Genomic DNA, 16,912 nt, shown 5'->3' with positions numbered 1-16,912 from the left:
GCTATCTATTAAAAGACTGCTTTTACATGGGAAAATAAAGCACTCTTTATGTCATTCCTCTGCATGGCTAGATGTGTTAGCTTTAACCCTTTGCTGGAATCAGGAAGAAACATTTTTGTGGAGTGACCGTGGATTTTCAACATACCAGTACTATAATAAATGTAAACTCACAGCTTCAATGTGCTTTTTGTTCCAAGTGGCCGAGTCAAACCTGTAGTTATTGTATTGCAAAAGACGATATACAAGCTTCAGTTTTCACACTTTTTTTTCCCAGGAAACAGATGGGACATTCTTGGATTAATTAACTTTTAACTACCAAATGGGTTATAGGGACCAAACAATCTCCTTTCCTGTTCCCGTTCTCTCATTCCGTTCCTTTATGTTCTTATCCCTGTGCAGAGGTTAGAAACGTTATAGTGTGTTGCATGGAATGAATCCCTCAAGTTCGAATGTGCAGGCAAAGAACTGAAATTCTGGGCCTTTTGTCTTGCACTACGATGGCACCCAAAGAGAGTCCCCACACTAGTACTTAAGCAAGTGTCGAGACAACTAATGCAGGAGGGCAAGTACAGGACAATTCAACACGTACTGCCTACGAGGTTGGCGAGGGAGGAATCCAAATCGTCAGACACCAGTTTTCCAGGCTGCTGCTTGGTAGGAGGCAAAGCCTGATTGGGGCTGGCCACTGTGGGTTTCAGGATACCACCTAAAACATCATCTTAAAGAAAGGGGGGCAAAAAAAAAAAGGAAAAAAGGAAAGAAAAGAGGGTAAAAGGAAAAGAACGTTTAATGGGGAGATGCAGCTAGTCAGGTCTACCAAAATCAAAGCTGCCCCTGGCAGCTGGAATAGTCTGAAAATCTCAACTCACCCCGTCATGCATGCCATGCAAAGCCAAGGCCCAAAAACATGTTTACCAAAAGATAAAGGAGAAAAAAGGGGAAAAAAATCAATTAAGCAAGATTTTCCAGAGGAAAAACTATTCTTTTATACTTATACTTTAATCGGTACCTCGTTATTTTGTTAAAGTTTTTCTCTCGTCTAATACATTTACAAGAACACCATCCCCTATACTGAACTTCATATTTTTGCACCAGAAAACAGGCACTTAAACTATAATAGTACAAAATGTACAATTTAACATATAACAAAGCTCATTTGAAGTTGATCATATCTTTTACCAAATGAACTTATTTTTACATTGTGCAACAAAAAAGTTGTACTGGCGGCCATTTCAGTTTAATGTCAACAGTTCACAGTAGCTTCCATTTTATTATTGCTTGTAGTGGTTTGTGCTCTTGAACTAAATTTTCCTTTTCTGTTGTTAGCAGTATATATTGAATTCCATCTGAAGATACTTTATACTCCATGCTGGCATTTAACCGACTAGTCTAACTGAAAAGGCAAACAGCAGAAAGAATGAAAAGGAGATACTGCAGTCTGTCTGGGGTCATTTCACAGAGTTACTGTGTGCAAGAAGGAAGTATCTCTGAATGCTCCTCTCACAGCTCAAGCATGGTAAATAGAAACTCTTTGGACTTGGGTTAGGTGTGCTCTTCTAAGCAGTGGAATGTAAGCATGGCACCTAAGCACACTGTTGGAGGAAAAGGCACAAAGATGTACTTAAATCACAGTTCCCAAACAGCTGTCCGTTAAACGGAGTTGCAAAACATTCAGATTCAGAACTCTAAGCATTTATTGAAAAACATCCACTGAAGTTTCAAGGCAGATGGGTTAAAGACCATTAAATACTAACTAGTAAGAAGGATCAAAATTAACAGTAGTTCACCACTGAAGTATAAAACAGGTTAAGAGAGTGTGACTGGTAAGACTGCCAGGTAGAAATGTCAAAAAACGAGCAGCGCACGTGAAGTTGTCCCACTTGGGAACACAACACCCAGGCTTCCGAAACATTAGTCATGGGAAAAGCAAAAGGAATAAACGTCACAAAAAATCAGTCTCATTAGCTTTATGTCTAAAAAGATGTGGACTGATATTACTCAATAGGAATCTGAAGTGACTGTACACAAAAAGATGTTTACCCCTTAAAACAACCAAGCCCTTGAATAGTTCCAATTCAAAACTGATAGCAAAAATTGAATGCGGGTTTTCCATTTACATTACAGTTTTACCACCAACATTCATTCTAGTAGGACCATGAAAGAGTTTAGATGACCGTGAAAGCATTCTGAAACAGTGAGGTTGGTCACACACAGGAGTCATCTCAAAACTGCTGTTTCTTTGCACACATCAAAAATACAATCATGCAGATCACAAATTCTCAGCTCTACTACCAAAGTATACCCTTTGTTCACTCAATGTACTGTATAACTACACTAAAATCACCAAACTGATTTGTTAGATTTTTTCTTTTCCAAAGAACATTTTAACATCCAATAGATTTACCTCTCCTCACAGTTCAAATAAAAAATACTTGTGAGCAAAGGGTGATACACCATGATTTTTCCATGAAGATACACATTAGCATCAACACAAAGTCTTACCAGCAGAATCCAGGTTATTAGCAGAAGATGATTTATTGCCAAACACAGAGTCAAAGTCAACGTTAAGGCCTCTTGAGGTCTGTGGTTGAGAAGCTGGAGACGCAGTGAACCCTTCAAAACAGGATGACAGAAAATGTCAGGTCAGTCTAACAGCTGCTAATGTTCAAAGTATCAGGGAAACAGCTTTTTAATGGTGAAATCAAAAGCACAACCCTTGACCTTTTGTAAATAAGGTACATCTGCATATCCAAAAGGCAGTTTCGCTGCAATTGTTTCACGTTGATGAAATGTGTTAGTTCAAATATATTGCAAATACAAGCAGAAAGCACAGAATTTCTAAACCACCAGCATCTCAGACAATAAAAACTGGGGGAACTGGGACAAACTAAGAAGGGTTCCTGATGGGTTAAAGAGTCATCCAATGTATGGAAAGACATTTCTACATTTTATTGAGTACATGACAGATCTGACAATCCCAAATATGAATGAAGAATAAAGAAATACTAAACTCTATACTGTAAAATCAGGATATTAATTAACCTATAAAAGTCACATAGGAGTTGGAAGGGTTATTCATAACTTTTTTCTTTTCACCAGCAGTAATTATTGTCCTTAAAACTATTTAAAAAACAAGCTTCTCTTCTACCAAATGGGCTAGCTTGGCCTCTCACTACAAACATTACATATGTTCCATATAATTCCACATAATGTCTGAAAAACTAAAAGCAATTTTCTCCATTGAAAAAGATACGTTAACAATGACCACCTATAAGCACTAGTTAATAAAATTGCACAACTGTGCAGTCCTACCCCATGTCAAGTTAGTTTAGCCCTGTACTTATTTGGTCCTATTTGGTACTAACCAGCTACAGACAGAAGGTTTAATAAAGCATGTCAAGGTTCATTTGTACTGTTCCCTAGAGGTCCAGCTATTTCAAAATCACAGCAGTTTATTTACTTAAACATTCCAAACAACTAACCCTATTTTTTTTACTTTAAACAATTTCTTCCTTTTGCATGCTTGCGCATGTTTCCCTTCTGCTGATTCAACTTCACAGGACACTCTGTAGTAATTTAACAAGAAGTGTAGTATGTAATACCACCACACACACCTCAATGTTACATTCAAAAGAGGCCGAAGTACACTACACTAAATCTAGAAATCCAGTTTCACAAATGTCAATATAAGACTTTAATCCAACAGACTGTTAAGGGTACGTTCAGAAACACTTCCCAATACCAGGGAGAAAATATGCGCTCATTCCACATCTCTTATTGTAAAGATGGTGCATATTTAAAGCACTCCCATCTGAAAATGTATTTCTGACAACAAAAAAAAGTAAATCTGTTAAGAACTGTCCTGAGCAGTGAGGTAAACACTGTCAACAGTGAGAAAGGATGTGCCAGTAAAAAATTAATATACAATTCCCCATAAACCATTTTTTACAGTCTGCGTTCCTGGTTGTGAATAAAGTAATTTAAAAACTTTTGAACAGTGTCAAATGAAAGAGTAACAAATATTTATGTGCAGATGGGAACACTACTTTTCCCCCCATTAATCATATTCTACAATTATCACATACACAGGTTACAAATTATCTGTAGATTACTTGGGGGATTACAGCTTGCAACAGCTTTTCACAATTTTACTATCAGCAGTTTATCGATGCCTGAAAGTCATGGCAGCACTCAAAGAAGCCAACATTAATTACCTGAACCATTAAGTATGTTCAAAGCTTTTTTTCCCCAATAAGGCTAGCATACTTCGTAAGGTACACCCTGCTTCTACAAAACAATCTACAATCTACAAATCCACGCTTCAATAGTAGCCAGTGTTTAAAAATGTGCCGCACAAAAACATTTTGCAGGAAAGGTGTGTTGTCTTTATCGACAAGGAGATGATAGATTTGGGTTGGAGGGACTGAACAAAAGAGGAGAAACAACGACAGCTACCTACCTCCAAATAGACCCGCTACTGTGGAGGGCTCAGTGTGGAAGAGGGGAGCATTAGGGTAAGATGGACCACAGAAGGAATCTGACAGGCACAATTTAGGCATGAAAAGAGCAGCAAGAAAAAAAAACAGGTTTAGAGAATGATGCAAAGAGCAAAACATAAAAGCTCAGAAATCAACAGCAAAACGAATGTAGGTTTTCACATCAACAAAGATAGAACAACATAATAAAAGTACGAAACACAAACAGGTAACTACAGTACAATGTTAGTATGTACTACAGAGTACCTAGGGGAAAAGGAGAGCTACTACATTTTGTAGTCTCCACAACTGAACCTGGCAAAGGTTCAGATGCCTATGTTTTCAGTTAGAAGAAAACATAGGTGCAATGGTTCACAATTAAAGTACCTGAGATAAACTGCTCTATCCGAAATGTGTGTTCATAATTGGTTGCAACTGAAGAGCTTGAGTCAATAAATGGATTGAAACGATCTAGAGAATCAGAAATATTAATATTCAGGAATAAACATGGTCTACTTCCACTTAATTGCTAAACCTAGAGGAAAAAAAAAAGTTTACAGAAATGTCTAAAAAATAAATTAGAACACAGTTCTATGCATACTGACAGACAGCATATGAATACATTAAATAAGTAGTAAGAGTATCTTTATTAAGACTTCCAACAGCTGGAGACAATAACAAGAGCATTTGTCAAATTTGTTGAATTATTAGAATACATAAGCAATTTAAATAAAAATAGTTTGGGATTTCTTCCTGTCTCATTCTGAAATCCAGCATTTGAAAGGCAGAAGTACTCACTACCCCACCTCATACTGTTCACGTCCTGAAGAGGTTCTTAAAACGCCCATTCAACCCAACAAACCCAGACCACGTCTCCTCAGTCCCCACAGAATAAAACCGAAACAGCTCCACCCCCACTGACAGCTTTAGAAAATTGAGGACTGCTGTCTATGAGCTAAAGAGCAGAGGGCTTTAGAATGGATTTCCCACCACTTTGTTGCCAAGCAAGATACCAGAAAACCAAAAAAGCATTGCCTTCACAGTGGGATTTCTCTAAATGGATCAACAAACCAAAGACCTTCAGACTCATAACTAGAATGCTTAACATTTTTTCTCCATTTCTTTATTTTTCTTAAGGAAACTAAATGAATTGTACTTCTGCACAGGGCAACCACAAGGAAGATATCCCTTTTATGCTAATATCATGAAAAATCATTCTAAATGGAGCTTGAAGCTTTGAAAATGAGAATCTGACTTTTTTAAAACATGATAAAACCCCTCTACAAAACAACAGGTTGAATGATCCAACAATAAGCGCAATGCAGCAAACACACCTTACACGGGCAGGAAAAACTACACACATTGTTCCGCAGTGTGGAACAGCCGAACAAGAAAAGAACAGACACCGCAGGAGAACAAAGAGTAAGAGAAAAAAAAAGTATCACCAGAACGAAGAGTAAGAGAACAAAAAAAGGTATTTTACCACCAAACATTTCATGACTGGGTGTCCTAGAAGAAAAACTAACAGCGTCTGAAGACACAACAGGTAGATGGACAGCATCGACAACAGGTTTTGTAAGGAAAGGGTTTAAGTTTGGAATGGAGTCATCAACAGCTTCAGTAGAAGTAAAAGGATCTAGGCAGGCAAAGGAAAGAAAAAAAGAGAACAGGCAAATGTTAGAAGAGGAGAGGTGACGAGAAAGACAAAAGAACACTGAAAGAACTCAGGATGTGTGCTTAAAACAGGCATGCAGAGAGAACAGATACAAGAAAAACAGTAACTGTATTAGGGGCTTTTAAAGATAAATCTGGATTGTTGTTCACATACTGAAACTGATTTCAATGAAATCCATCCTAAACCTGAAAATTAAGAAACCTGTGTTTTTGATATTTGAAAGTTTTTGCAGTTTCAACACTATGTGGCTGCTACCCAGGAAATTACACAACTGAAAATGGGAAGAGAAATAAAAGCATATGCACTTCTATCATGTGCAAACCAGGCTTCTTTTTGAAGGTTATGTTCAAGAGATTTTTTTACCCATCGTTTTACAATTTTTCAGATGAACTAGAAGGAGAAAATTTTCTTTACATAATTTCTGAAGAGCAAAGTAAGAACTTGCTTAAATCTATTAAAAATAATGTAGAGAGAAAAAAAACTTTGTACTCCCCAATATTTCTTTTGAAGAGTATTCATCCAATGCTTTTAAAAAGACTTACCTTTTACAGAGCTGGAATTTTACCAAATGAAATTCACTTTAGCAATCACGTTTCTAGTCCCCTTTACAAGACCTATAATTGTGTGCACAGCTCTGTAACAGACTAAACAGTAGTGATTCACTTATTGGAATTGTTTAACACTGGCCTCCAAAACAGAAGGGAGAGAAATGTTTTAGAAACTAGGAGCAAATTCAAAACTGCTTCTGTTTTCTCACAAGTTGCTCACTTACAGCAGCTGTCTCCCAGGAACCAGTGCTTAGGAATTGACAATAATGAAAACAAAAAGTGATGATTTTCAGTTCTGTATTATATTGTTTTTTATGGTGTTTAGGATGAATGCAAGGAATCCATAACATTTTAAGAAGATCTCCAAGATGTAAAGTATAACTTCAACACTGCTTAAAATTAAGACAGGTGTGCTCCATTAGGAGATGAGAAGTTCTCTGGTATATCATCTCCACAAAAGAACACCATTTCCTGTGTCATTCACTAAAACAGGTCCGCTCAAAAAAATTAAGTAAAACAACACTAGAAGGTCAACATCTATCTTATACTTACTTGTCTTAGACTACATGAAACTTTCCAAAAGCAATTCATTATTATTACAATAATGCTATTAAATGAAACAGACCCAACTATATGACTGTGAGCTCAGGTGGAACTAAAACCAGAGGATGCTACACACAATAGGAATAGTATTCTAGAACCCTGTGATATTATTCAACTGAATCAAACTGTTATCATCAGTATTTGCCAAGTGACTTCCACAAGGTCTACCTACAGTATATAATGCTAGGCACTGCAGGCACCAGTGATAAAAATGTTTATTTAAACCCCCCTTCCCTATCTCTAGCAGAAAGCATAAACTAGAAAGCCTTAAGAGACTGACTAGTGGACAGGCTGCTACACCATCTCTTATTTATCAATATGACTACTCTCTAAATAGGGAATCTAGGATTTACCTAGTGATAACCAGAACATATCTGAGTTTGGAACAAAACCAAAGAATTATTAGGTGGATTTTCCTAATCCAAATTTCCTAAAAAGAGCAGTACTGTGATTCTGTAACTCAATACAAAGCAGTGCGTGCCTGCCACAATTTTAAATATTTTAACTGTCATGCAATTAAAATCAATGCTCCGATTCACTTGCCAAAGATATTTTTCAGCTAGAAACTCTCATTTTCACTGCCTGTGACATGTGTGAATGCATAGAGCAGAGATGTGCCTACATAGCACTTGATTGGGTTTAAAGACATTTGCATTATTAAATACAGTTCCTTGTTACTTGACAGAATCCAATCTGTGGCTATCATGTAAATGAGAACCATGGGCCCTATACTTAAAACACTTAGGAGCTTAAGGAAACAAGTGCTTGAATTTAGGGCCCCATGTCTTTCTTAAAGAATTGCATGTACAACTACTCAGCCAGATCTTTCACACAATTACACTCTGTCCAAGCTACGTACCTCCCCATGTGTTAGCTGTAGGCAGTGCAGTGGAGATGGGATGCATTGATGGTTGAAATGTTGGTTGCAAGTCGAGCAAGTCATTCGGCACCTTTGATGTGCTGAGGAGACAAATCGGAGCAGCTGATTATCCGCTCTCAGGCCAAAACGTAAGCATCAAGAAATATTTTTTTTTTCCTCACAGCCCATGGCCACACAAAGGTTAAACACAAACATTTAAACACAGAAGATAAACGTGGCAAAATCTGAAATACTAGTGTACAAGAATGGTTCGGAGCTGAATTTCACAGGCAATCGATACCTTCATTGCTGCCAGCACCAGACCCGTGGAAGCCCAGACGTTAAGTATATCGAAGCTTCTGCATTTTTTTCTCTGTAGTTACACAAATGTAACAGCTGCCACTATCGATAATGTCGTCTAATTTTTACCTTAGTTGTCAGCTGATTTGCAGACGTTATGAGATTTCTGTGGAAAAGGAATAGTTTCATAGAATCCAACCTTACTGATGCAGATTATACAGAGTACCAGGTGAAAACTAAAGAGTCTCATACACTGTGCAACTTTGTTTTTTTCCCTTTATGCACTAATACCACCCCCCTAGGGGTGCTGGAACCCCTTGTCTACAGTGCAGACCTGTTCGTGGAGCTAGGTGTGGAGAAGAGGTCAATGGCGGGCGCTGTGCTGATGCTCCCTCCGGTGGTGGAGACTGGGGACGCGGCGGTGGTAGCAGAGGAAGGAGGCTTCTTGGACAGCTCCTTGAGCCGCTGTTCCTAGGTAGAAGCGGCTAAAAATTAACTTCCAGACAGAACTCTCAATGTCGCCCTACATTGCATGCAATCTGAGATGAATACATTCTGTTACAGGACTGTGGAACGGAAAAACTGCATCTTAAAAGAAGTGGACTTTTTGTTTTTCATGTGGTTGGCAGTCGGTGGCGTCACTGAAATGATAACATTCCACACCCAGACCATTTCCTTCAGCATTTCAGGAAATTTATCAACAAACTCAGTACAGATCACTTAAACTCTGACTTAAAATGTATCTGATGGAACCACACTTATTCCTGAACATTTCTGTGAAAGACTGATTATCCCAAATCCTTACATGGGAATGGAAATGAAGGAAGAACTGGAAAAAACACCCTTAGATTCTGAGATCCAGTTTTATCAGGACACACAGGTGGCACAGGCTGCCGGTGCTGAGGGTTAATGTACTCAAGTACAGCAGTTTATTTGGATCCAATTACAGACAGTCCAGTTACGAAAAATATGCATGTGATAAGACTCAAACTCAGTTCCTTTCACAAAATAAATTATCAGAAAGGAAGCTGAGCTGGAAATCGCACATCCTGTGGCTGAATAAATAAGAGAGAAAAAAAAAGCTAACTAGACATTCTGAAAGCCAATCCAGAGCATAAATTAAAGAAAAAAAGAGTACCTTCAATGCTTTTAAGCGAGCCTGCTCTTCCTCCAGAGCTGCTTGTTTTTCCCTTTCGTCCACTTTGGTGAAAGATATGCCAGTGTTTGCAAGTGATGAGACAGCATTTGAGAGAGTGCTGGCCCTGGGAACGCCAGGAAGGAAGACACAGGAGTTCAACACACAACAATAGAGCGTGCCGCACACAAAGTGCCTCGCTGGCGTTCCTGAACTTATATAAGCTTGATCCCGTTTTCAACATGGGGAAAACAGGACTTTTGATATTCAGGAAAAAATAATTTGCACCAGACTCTTCTATAGTTCTTCAAAAATACCTGGCTTTGAGGGGCTCATGGTTGAAATGTGAAGCTTAGGCACTCATTGTTGCTGCATGACTATCTTTGGGACCTTTAGGTCGAAACATGTGGGGGAGAATCACTGAAAGACGGATGTTTTGAATTGTATATTACTGCCTTAGGGAAAATAAAGTTTTAAAAAACTCCTCTATAGCCACTGCTTTTAAAACAAACCATATGCTGTCTACTACAAAAGTAGGCAGCACTTAAAGGTCCCTGTACACCTATGAATATAATATTGCGTACCTTGTCAGAATCCCAAATGATTTAATAGAATTTAATTGACCATTTTCAGATTTTGGTCAAGTTTACAGGCTGCCCCTTTCGCTTTAAGTGTTCAAAATAATTGGCAAAGTTATGAAATAAATGTAGAAAAATGCCTTCTGCCCAAAAATACTAAAGATTTGAAAATGGCACGATAACTGCTTGAAGGACAATTCACTTACGTACACAAAAAAACACAAGAAAATCGAGATAATGTAAAAGGTTATGAATTTAGTGTTTTGACAGCGCTTCAATGCATCTTTTATTGCCAGTAGCTCAGGCAGTCTGATCAGATAAGAGAAATGTTCTATACATTCTCAAAAGCTGCTTTTCTAAAAGGCAAATATTCGTTCATCCCTTTCTACACCTATTGTTGCACACCAACAACTGCACCTCCAGCGACTCTTCTGTCAAGCAAATTAAGTTTGCGGATGACATCACCCTAATAATGATGATATGGTAAAAAAGTGCATACAGTATGTACAGGAGGGAAGCAAGTTGGTTGGTATTATGGTGTGCTAACAACCACCTAGAGCTTAATACCCTGAAAATGGTGGAATTCATGGTTGATTTCTGATTTCTTGATAGGCAATGGTCTGGCTGTGAATGAGGTGGAGTCCTTTAAATTCTGGGGAATTATAATCTCTAATACTCTTAAACAGGACATGAATATGACCAGTATCACAAAGGAAGCACAGCAGAAAATGTGCTTCGTGCACCTACTAAAACACTTTGGTGTCTCACAACCAATTTGAATGCAGTTTTACAGAGCCATTATTGAGATCATTCTGACTGCCTCTTTAGCGGTTTGATTTGGCAAATCTGCCCACTTCAAAGGCAAACTGCAGTGTGTTCTTTGCTCTGCTGAGAGGGTCATTGGTTTGTCATCTGCCATCCATTGATGAACTGCGCAGCTCCAGACTAAAGAAACAGGCTGGAAAGACTGCTACTGACCCCTCTCACCCATGTGTTTCATAAACTTCCCTCAGGAAGACGCTACTGGTCTATTACAACCAGGACCACCTGGTACCTGACCAGTTTCTATCCCAGGGCTGTCTTTTTACTTTTGACTAGTGTCTTGTTTGTGCATGGTACTGTATATGTAGAATGTTTCTGCAGCACCAAGTACACCAGAGTCAATTCCTTGTAAATGAAATGTTTGTGGTGATTAAAGGTGGTTCTTGTTCTGTACCCTCTTGCTTGGTGCAAATATCAGAATTGTTATTTAGCATTTCTCAGAAATAAAAAAAAGAAATACAAATCTCAGACTGAAAACAGCTGGTTATCAGAAGGAAAATGTCTTGCCCAGGTACTTTTACAGCACGAGCCTTAGGAGTTTTTCCATTTTTAACTCGCAATTCATGCAAAAAAAGGCTTGACCTCTGAACAATGTCCATCTCTTTGGGAAAAAAACAAGCCACATCTGAAGGCAGAACACAGTTGTAACAGAACAAAGTAAAACTTGCCTGCTTGCTGCTGTTGAATCTTTGACTTTCTTCCCCTCTAAGGAAGCCAAGTGTTGCTCTAAAGCATCAAGGAGACTGCTGGGGGCCTAGGACAATTGGTACAATTCTTCAGTTGTCAGCAAAAAATAATAAACTAAATTAATAAAAACATGCAGTATTTTAAATTTAAATACCAATCAAGCAATCGCAAAACATATACATATAAAAAGAGTGAGATGCAGATACTTACACATACTGTAAACTGAAAATGGAAAGATAGGGAAGATACAGAATATAAAGGTGGCAATGGTAAGATATAGAAAATATTAGCATTCAGTCAGTTTTGTATATTATTCAAGTGAACATAATAACTCAACGCTGCTACTGAAATAAGCATCATTACATACTAATTGCTTGCGGGCAAAAAAAAAAAACTGTTTCCTCTTACAAAACTGCAACATGTAAAAGTAGTCGTTATCACATGGATAAACCTTTACAACCCTTACTGAAAGTCCCTCAAGTATCAGCCATGTGTCTCAGCAGATTTTGCTGAGTACTTTTACGAACTCATCTGAGCACCCAGAAAAACTCCCAGCTTGAGTCACATGTCACCAACATGAATATGGCCATTACAGGAAGCTACAGTATACCACTGCACTGTAACACACGTTTGCCTACATAAGAAGACGAGTGGTTACCCTCTCAGCCTGCTGATGCTGTGGTGAACACAAAGAGCACGTCCAGCCCTCTGGCCTTTTGAAGGTGGCCTGGTATTTGGGTGCACCTGAACCCAGACTTTTCTATATTCCTAGGTTTTGATGTTCCTTTAATTTAGTGCCCAATATAGATGGCCAAACAAATACCACAGTGACCCGTGTTATCACCTTTATTTGCTGTATTTCAAGTCAAGAAAAGGAGGTAAAAGATTTCCCTATCAGCTACATGCACTGGAAGCATTCATGCACTTGGCAGTGCCTAATCTGAAGAAAGTTTGTGCAAGAGTTAGTGCCAGATAGCATTAAAGACTGGAAAGGTGGCAAGTGAGCTCAACTATACACAAGGATAGGTGATACTGATTAGCTTCAAACTAAAAAGAAGTCAAGCTAGAAGAGCAGAGATTTTCAGGCTATCCTGCGCTAGAAAGCAGCACTGCCTTCTTACCTGAGACAGGTCTGGTATGTCTCCCCTGTCAATCCCAACTTGCTGTTGAAATAAAAGTGGAGCCATTTAGAGTCTTGACAAACTGCGCTTGAATTTTAACTCCCAAATAGGCACAACCCCATCACATCTTACTTCGGCGACTTTGAGGAATTCCGAGATCCTGGTCATTCGAGTGAGGAATTTCTTGTAGATGTCGAGCCCCTCCTTGCACTGGTTTTTTTTCATGTCAAAGTACTTCTCTGTAATTTGAAACAGGAATGGGAATAAGAACACTTCTGAAATGTGTTTGTGTGCTATCATACATGTTATTAGGTGCTACTTTAAAACAGACAAAATACAAAGTGCTAGGTGGTTTACATTCTATTGTATTCATTCCATGTTCTATACAACCAATGTTATTGTTTCTGTCAGCACCACAGGCTTCATTTACAGTACAGTCCACCTGTACTGGGAGCTACTGAGGTTTTCAAAAAACTCTCATGTAGTGGTGGGAGGAGCAATATTAAACTACATGTCTTTTCATTAACAATACTTATCACCTTACTAAAAGGAGTCAGAGTTTGAAGAAAATATATTTCTGGAACAAAGTACACATTTGACATTTTAAATTAGAGTGTGACGTTAAAATAAACAGTTGATAGTGACTGCAAACCAACACTAAACCAGTTTTATGAAGTGTAATTTAGCCATTTTTGTGTTTGCTGCACAATCCAAAATTCTTCCAATCGACCTTTTCTCTGGAAGAGTTTGTACCCCCTCAGTAATAGTCATGCCGCAAGCAGACAAGGAATCACACCAACATGTCAGCTCCACACAAGCATGCTCTCATTTTCATAGATTAAACAGATGTCTGCCTCTCTAACCATAAACAGGAAACGGAGTTAAGTTGCACAAAATATGACTGGCAACCACCCAATATTTCCATCCCATTTGTTCTTCTCCCTATAGCCCTCCAAACGATCTCTGAGATTGCAGTTTTCATCTGCTACACAAGAGATTGATTTAACTGAACTATTTGAGCAGTCACAGTTAGGAAGCTCCTGAATTCGAATAATCATTACATTTCAAAGACTAAAAGGGCATAAGGCAGGGAAGTGAGAATACCAAGTGTGTTCACCTACAGCTTTGTTATATACTCTGTGGGATGCCCAGCGATTGGCAGGAAAACAAATTCCCATTGACAGAGCTTGTACAGTACACCTGACCTTGAAAATTGACAAGGACTGTCTTTCTTTACCTTCACTCTTCAGGCATGTGTCAGAAAACGACCGACAGCCCCATTTCCCATATTTCCAATAAAAATATGCCGAAAAATGAGAACAGTGGTATCACAGAGGGTAAAAATGCACTACCACAAAGATGGTAACAAATTCATCTAAATGTAAAAATAAATTCTTATGTTGACGTGAAAATAGATACTACTACAATTATATCAGACTGCAGCCCCCTCCTTCTTGGGAAATCTGAATTGCAATGGTGGAATGTGAATGATGACATTTCCAAGAAGGAAAACTGCTTCTCAGTACTCTGTACCTATCTGCAAACATAAACAACAGCAACCTTTCTGATAAGGGGGTGCCATGTCAAAATGAAGTGTGGATACAGTGCCATTGGTAACTACAGAGGCCTGCTATTATCTCAGAACACCAGCCTAAGGAGCAAAGGTTTATGTGCACAGGCAATAAACAAATGTTGAAACAATGATTAAAGGCAACTGCCAACATCGGTGTCCTCTGATCAGTCTCTCCTGCACAGCAACAGAACAATAGCCTGAATCTCAAATTAAGCAGATCAGGAGAAACAAGGATACAGTTACCCAAATTGGATTAATAGAAAGAGTACTTATTCAACAACCTTTTACTTCAAGATATATACGTCTATTTAGTGTGTATAGTACCACGATTTAGAATTTCACCGCTGTTTTCAGGTAGATTTTCTTCGCCAACTACAGAAACTTATAATACAATGGGTCAGAACCAGACCTAATCAACCCCAGTACTTGAAGTATATAATCTTTTTTTTTCCTTTTTTCCTTAAATTACCATCCAAACCCGGAAAAGGATAAACTGGCCTAGTTTAGCAATGAAAGCAAGGTCATTTAATCCTTGAGACCCTGAGGTCTTGAGCATCAGAGCTGGGGAGCTGTTGGGCTCCAATTGAAAAACAGAAATTGTTTTTTAAACCAACTTCACAAAGAGAAAAGTGATTCAGAGGGAAAACGTAAAAGCTCACATTCAAGCGGGGAGGGAGACTGCTGGGATGGAAGCACATTATGTTTGGTTCCAGGAAATGAACACCAACTTCTATGGGTAAACTCAAATTGCTTACCGAGCAGGTTGATAATTCCTTCGTTGTAAGCTGCAAACAGTCTGATTGCATCTTTGAACAGAAGCATGAAGGCCGCGTTGATGACTCCATTTGTTAGTTCATTGGCATTGACCTGTGGAAAACCCACATTGATCTTAGCAGCACTATAAGCTATTCCATTACCACAGACACGTCCCCCAAGTGTTAAACTTCACAAAAAGCATCCAAATACACACCCAGGCATATCAAAGTTACTTAGATCGCAGAGGGGCATATCTTTCAAAACGTGATCACTAATCACCAGTGATTGTTGTAAGAAAAGCCACATAAAAAGAGGTGAATAACATAATTCTGCAACTTTTTACGTGATCTGTGCTAGTGAGTACAGTGCATTAATTTATGGGTTCTAATGTCTAGGGACAACATTAAACCTATACACTTAAATACATTTTAATTTGAATAAAATACACACTGTGCTGTGAATTAAAACTATGCTAAGAGAAGGTAGTGAACTCTGTCATCTTGCCAAAAAAGACCGTACTTAATGAGAACTCACATTGAAATCAAGGAGTGCATCCATTTGATTTTGGATTATGGGTATGGTTTTCAAAAGCTTTTCTGTGTTCATAGTTCTCATCACTCCATCAGCACTGCAGGAAAAAAAAATCCAGAAACAATAAATATAAATGTAGTACTTGCTTAAAATTCCAACTGAAAATTACTATCAACAGAAAACAGCACCTGTAAGGCTACAGGCCAGCAGGAAGAAACTCATGAGCAGTAACAGACTGCTTTTTCTGGAAGATCAGTATGTTAAAATGCCATTTGGTGTCATACTTTACAAATAAACCCCCGTTCCAAAATAGAAGTTAACTCATTGCCTTTTTAAGAACCACATCTGTTGAAAGTGAAAATGATTTTCAATTAAAAATTTACCACTGCAAACATCAATATTTTAAGTTTTGGGAGGAGACATAAAAATCTGTAACCTCTAACAAGGTCTTACATCTTTTCATTTTTATTCAGTGGCATCTAAAACCTCGGAGAGCAAACAAAATACCACTATAATTTAAATACTGGTATTGTAAAAAAAAAGAAACTAAAGAAATATCAATTAGAGTCTCTTTATAAGCACTATAGGAAAAAATATCTTACCCTCTTTTAACTTTTGTGAAGTCAAAAGCAACTTGTCTGTAGGAAACTGCCTTTTCATTCAGGTAGCGGCTATACCGCCTTATAAATGTTGACATGTCATACCCTTAAAAAAAAAAAAGAGGTGAAAAAAAGTTAGAATTACAACAGATCTTTTACACCACCGCAGGGGAAGGAATTCAAAATGCGCAAGGGTAATATACAGATTTCTTTAAGCTTTTAAAATAAAGCTTTGTTCCACTTCTGTAAAACTACTAAGTCCGTTTCTATCCCAATGATCTGTTTCTTGTAATGTACTGGGCAGAAGTTACGGACAAGGGTTTGCAAAAGCATGTGAAGAGCTGTGCTTCTCAAAATTCAGGTAATAATTGGGAAATAGTATGAAACTAGCATTGCCAAGCTGCTCTGTGCAACTACAGCTCATACAACATACTGTATCACACTGATCTCTGATTCCCCTTACTGTCTCATTCACATCTGCTACAGTTCTCTTCTATTTACGTAAAACTCCCACGATGCCCAGGAAGAAGCCAAACTTTATTTGTTGAACAGCACAGCCCCATACTCAACGAGTCCAGGAAACGGGCCAAAAAGGCAGCTTCGGATTTCTGGGTTCTGCTACAGATAAGGGTTAGCCACAACCCAAGCCC

At 38.3% G+C, this 16,912-nt stretch overlaps 1 protein-coding gene across 20 annotated transcripts in view; it reads right to left on the bottom strand.

Annotated features, from left to right (window-relative positions):
• The window catches only part of picalma (phosphatidylinositol binding clathrin assembly protein a), a 49,046-nt gene that overhangs the window by 8,593 nt on the left and 23,541 nt on the right, over positions 1–16,912 (bottom strand). For 6 of the 20 annotated variants that reach the window (XM_088638957.1, XM_088638963.1, XM_088638960.1 and 3 more), the window contains 14 exons: positions 16,266–16,368; positions 15,667–15,760; positions 15,132–15,243; positions 12,936–13,042; positions 12,804–12,845; positions 11,664–11,749; positions 9,599–9,722; positions 8,795–8,931; positions 8,161–8,261; positions 5,959–6,111; positions 4,863–4,946; positions 4,460–4,537; positions 2,503–2,613; positions 590–718 (listed from right to left, as the gene is read on the bottom strand). In XM_088638957.1, the coding sequence (XP_088495083.1) occupies positions 590–718; positions 2,503–2,613; positions 4,460–4,537; positions 4,863–4,946; positions 5,959–6,111; positions 8,161–8,261; positions 8,795–8,931; positions 9,599–9,722; positions 11,664–11,749; positions 12,804–12,845; positions 12,936–13,042; positions 15,132–15,243; positions 15,667–15,760; positions 16,266–16,368 (1,461 nt within the window). The remainder of the gene's footprint in view (positions 1–589; positions 719–2,502; positions 2,614–4,459; positions 4,538–4,862; positions 4,947–5,958; positions 6,112–8,160; positions 8,262–8,794; positions 8,932–9,598; positions 9,723–11,663; positions 11,750–12,803; positions 12,846–12,935; positions 13,043–15,131; positions 15,244–15,666; positions 15,761–16,265; positions 16,369–16,912) is intronic. The other 14 variants (XM_088638973.1, XM_088638975.1, XM_088638976.1 and 11 more) reach the window with 9 other exon arrangements.

Source organism: Lepisosteus platostomus, chromosome 7, assembly GCF_059453375.1.
Source record: "Lepisosteus platostomus isolate fLepPlt1 chromosome 7, fLepPlt1.hap1, whole genome shotgun sequence".
In the NCBI taxonomy this organism is placed as follows: domain Eukaryota; kingdom Metazoa; phylum Chordata; class Actinopteri; order Semionotiformes; family Lepisosteidae; genus Lepisosteus; species Lepisosteus platostomus.
The sequence above is the reverse complement of the archived record's forward strand: the minus strand, read 5'-3'. Positions and strand labels throughout refer to the sequence as shown.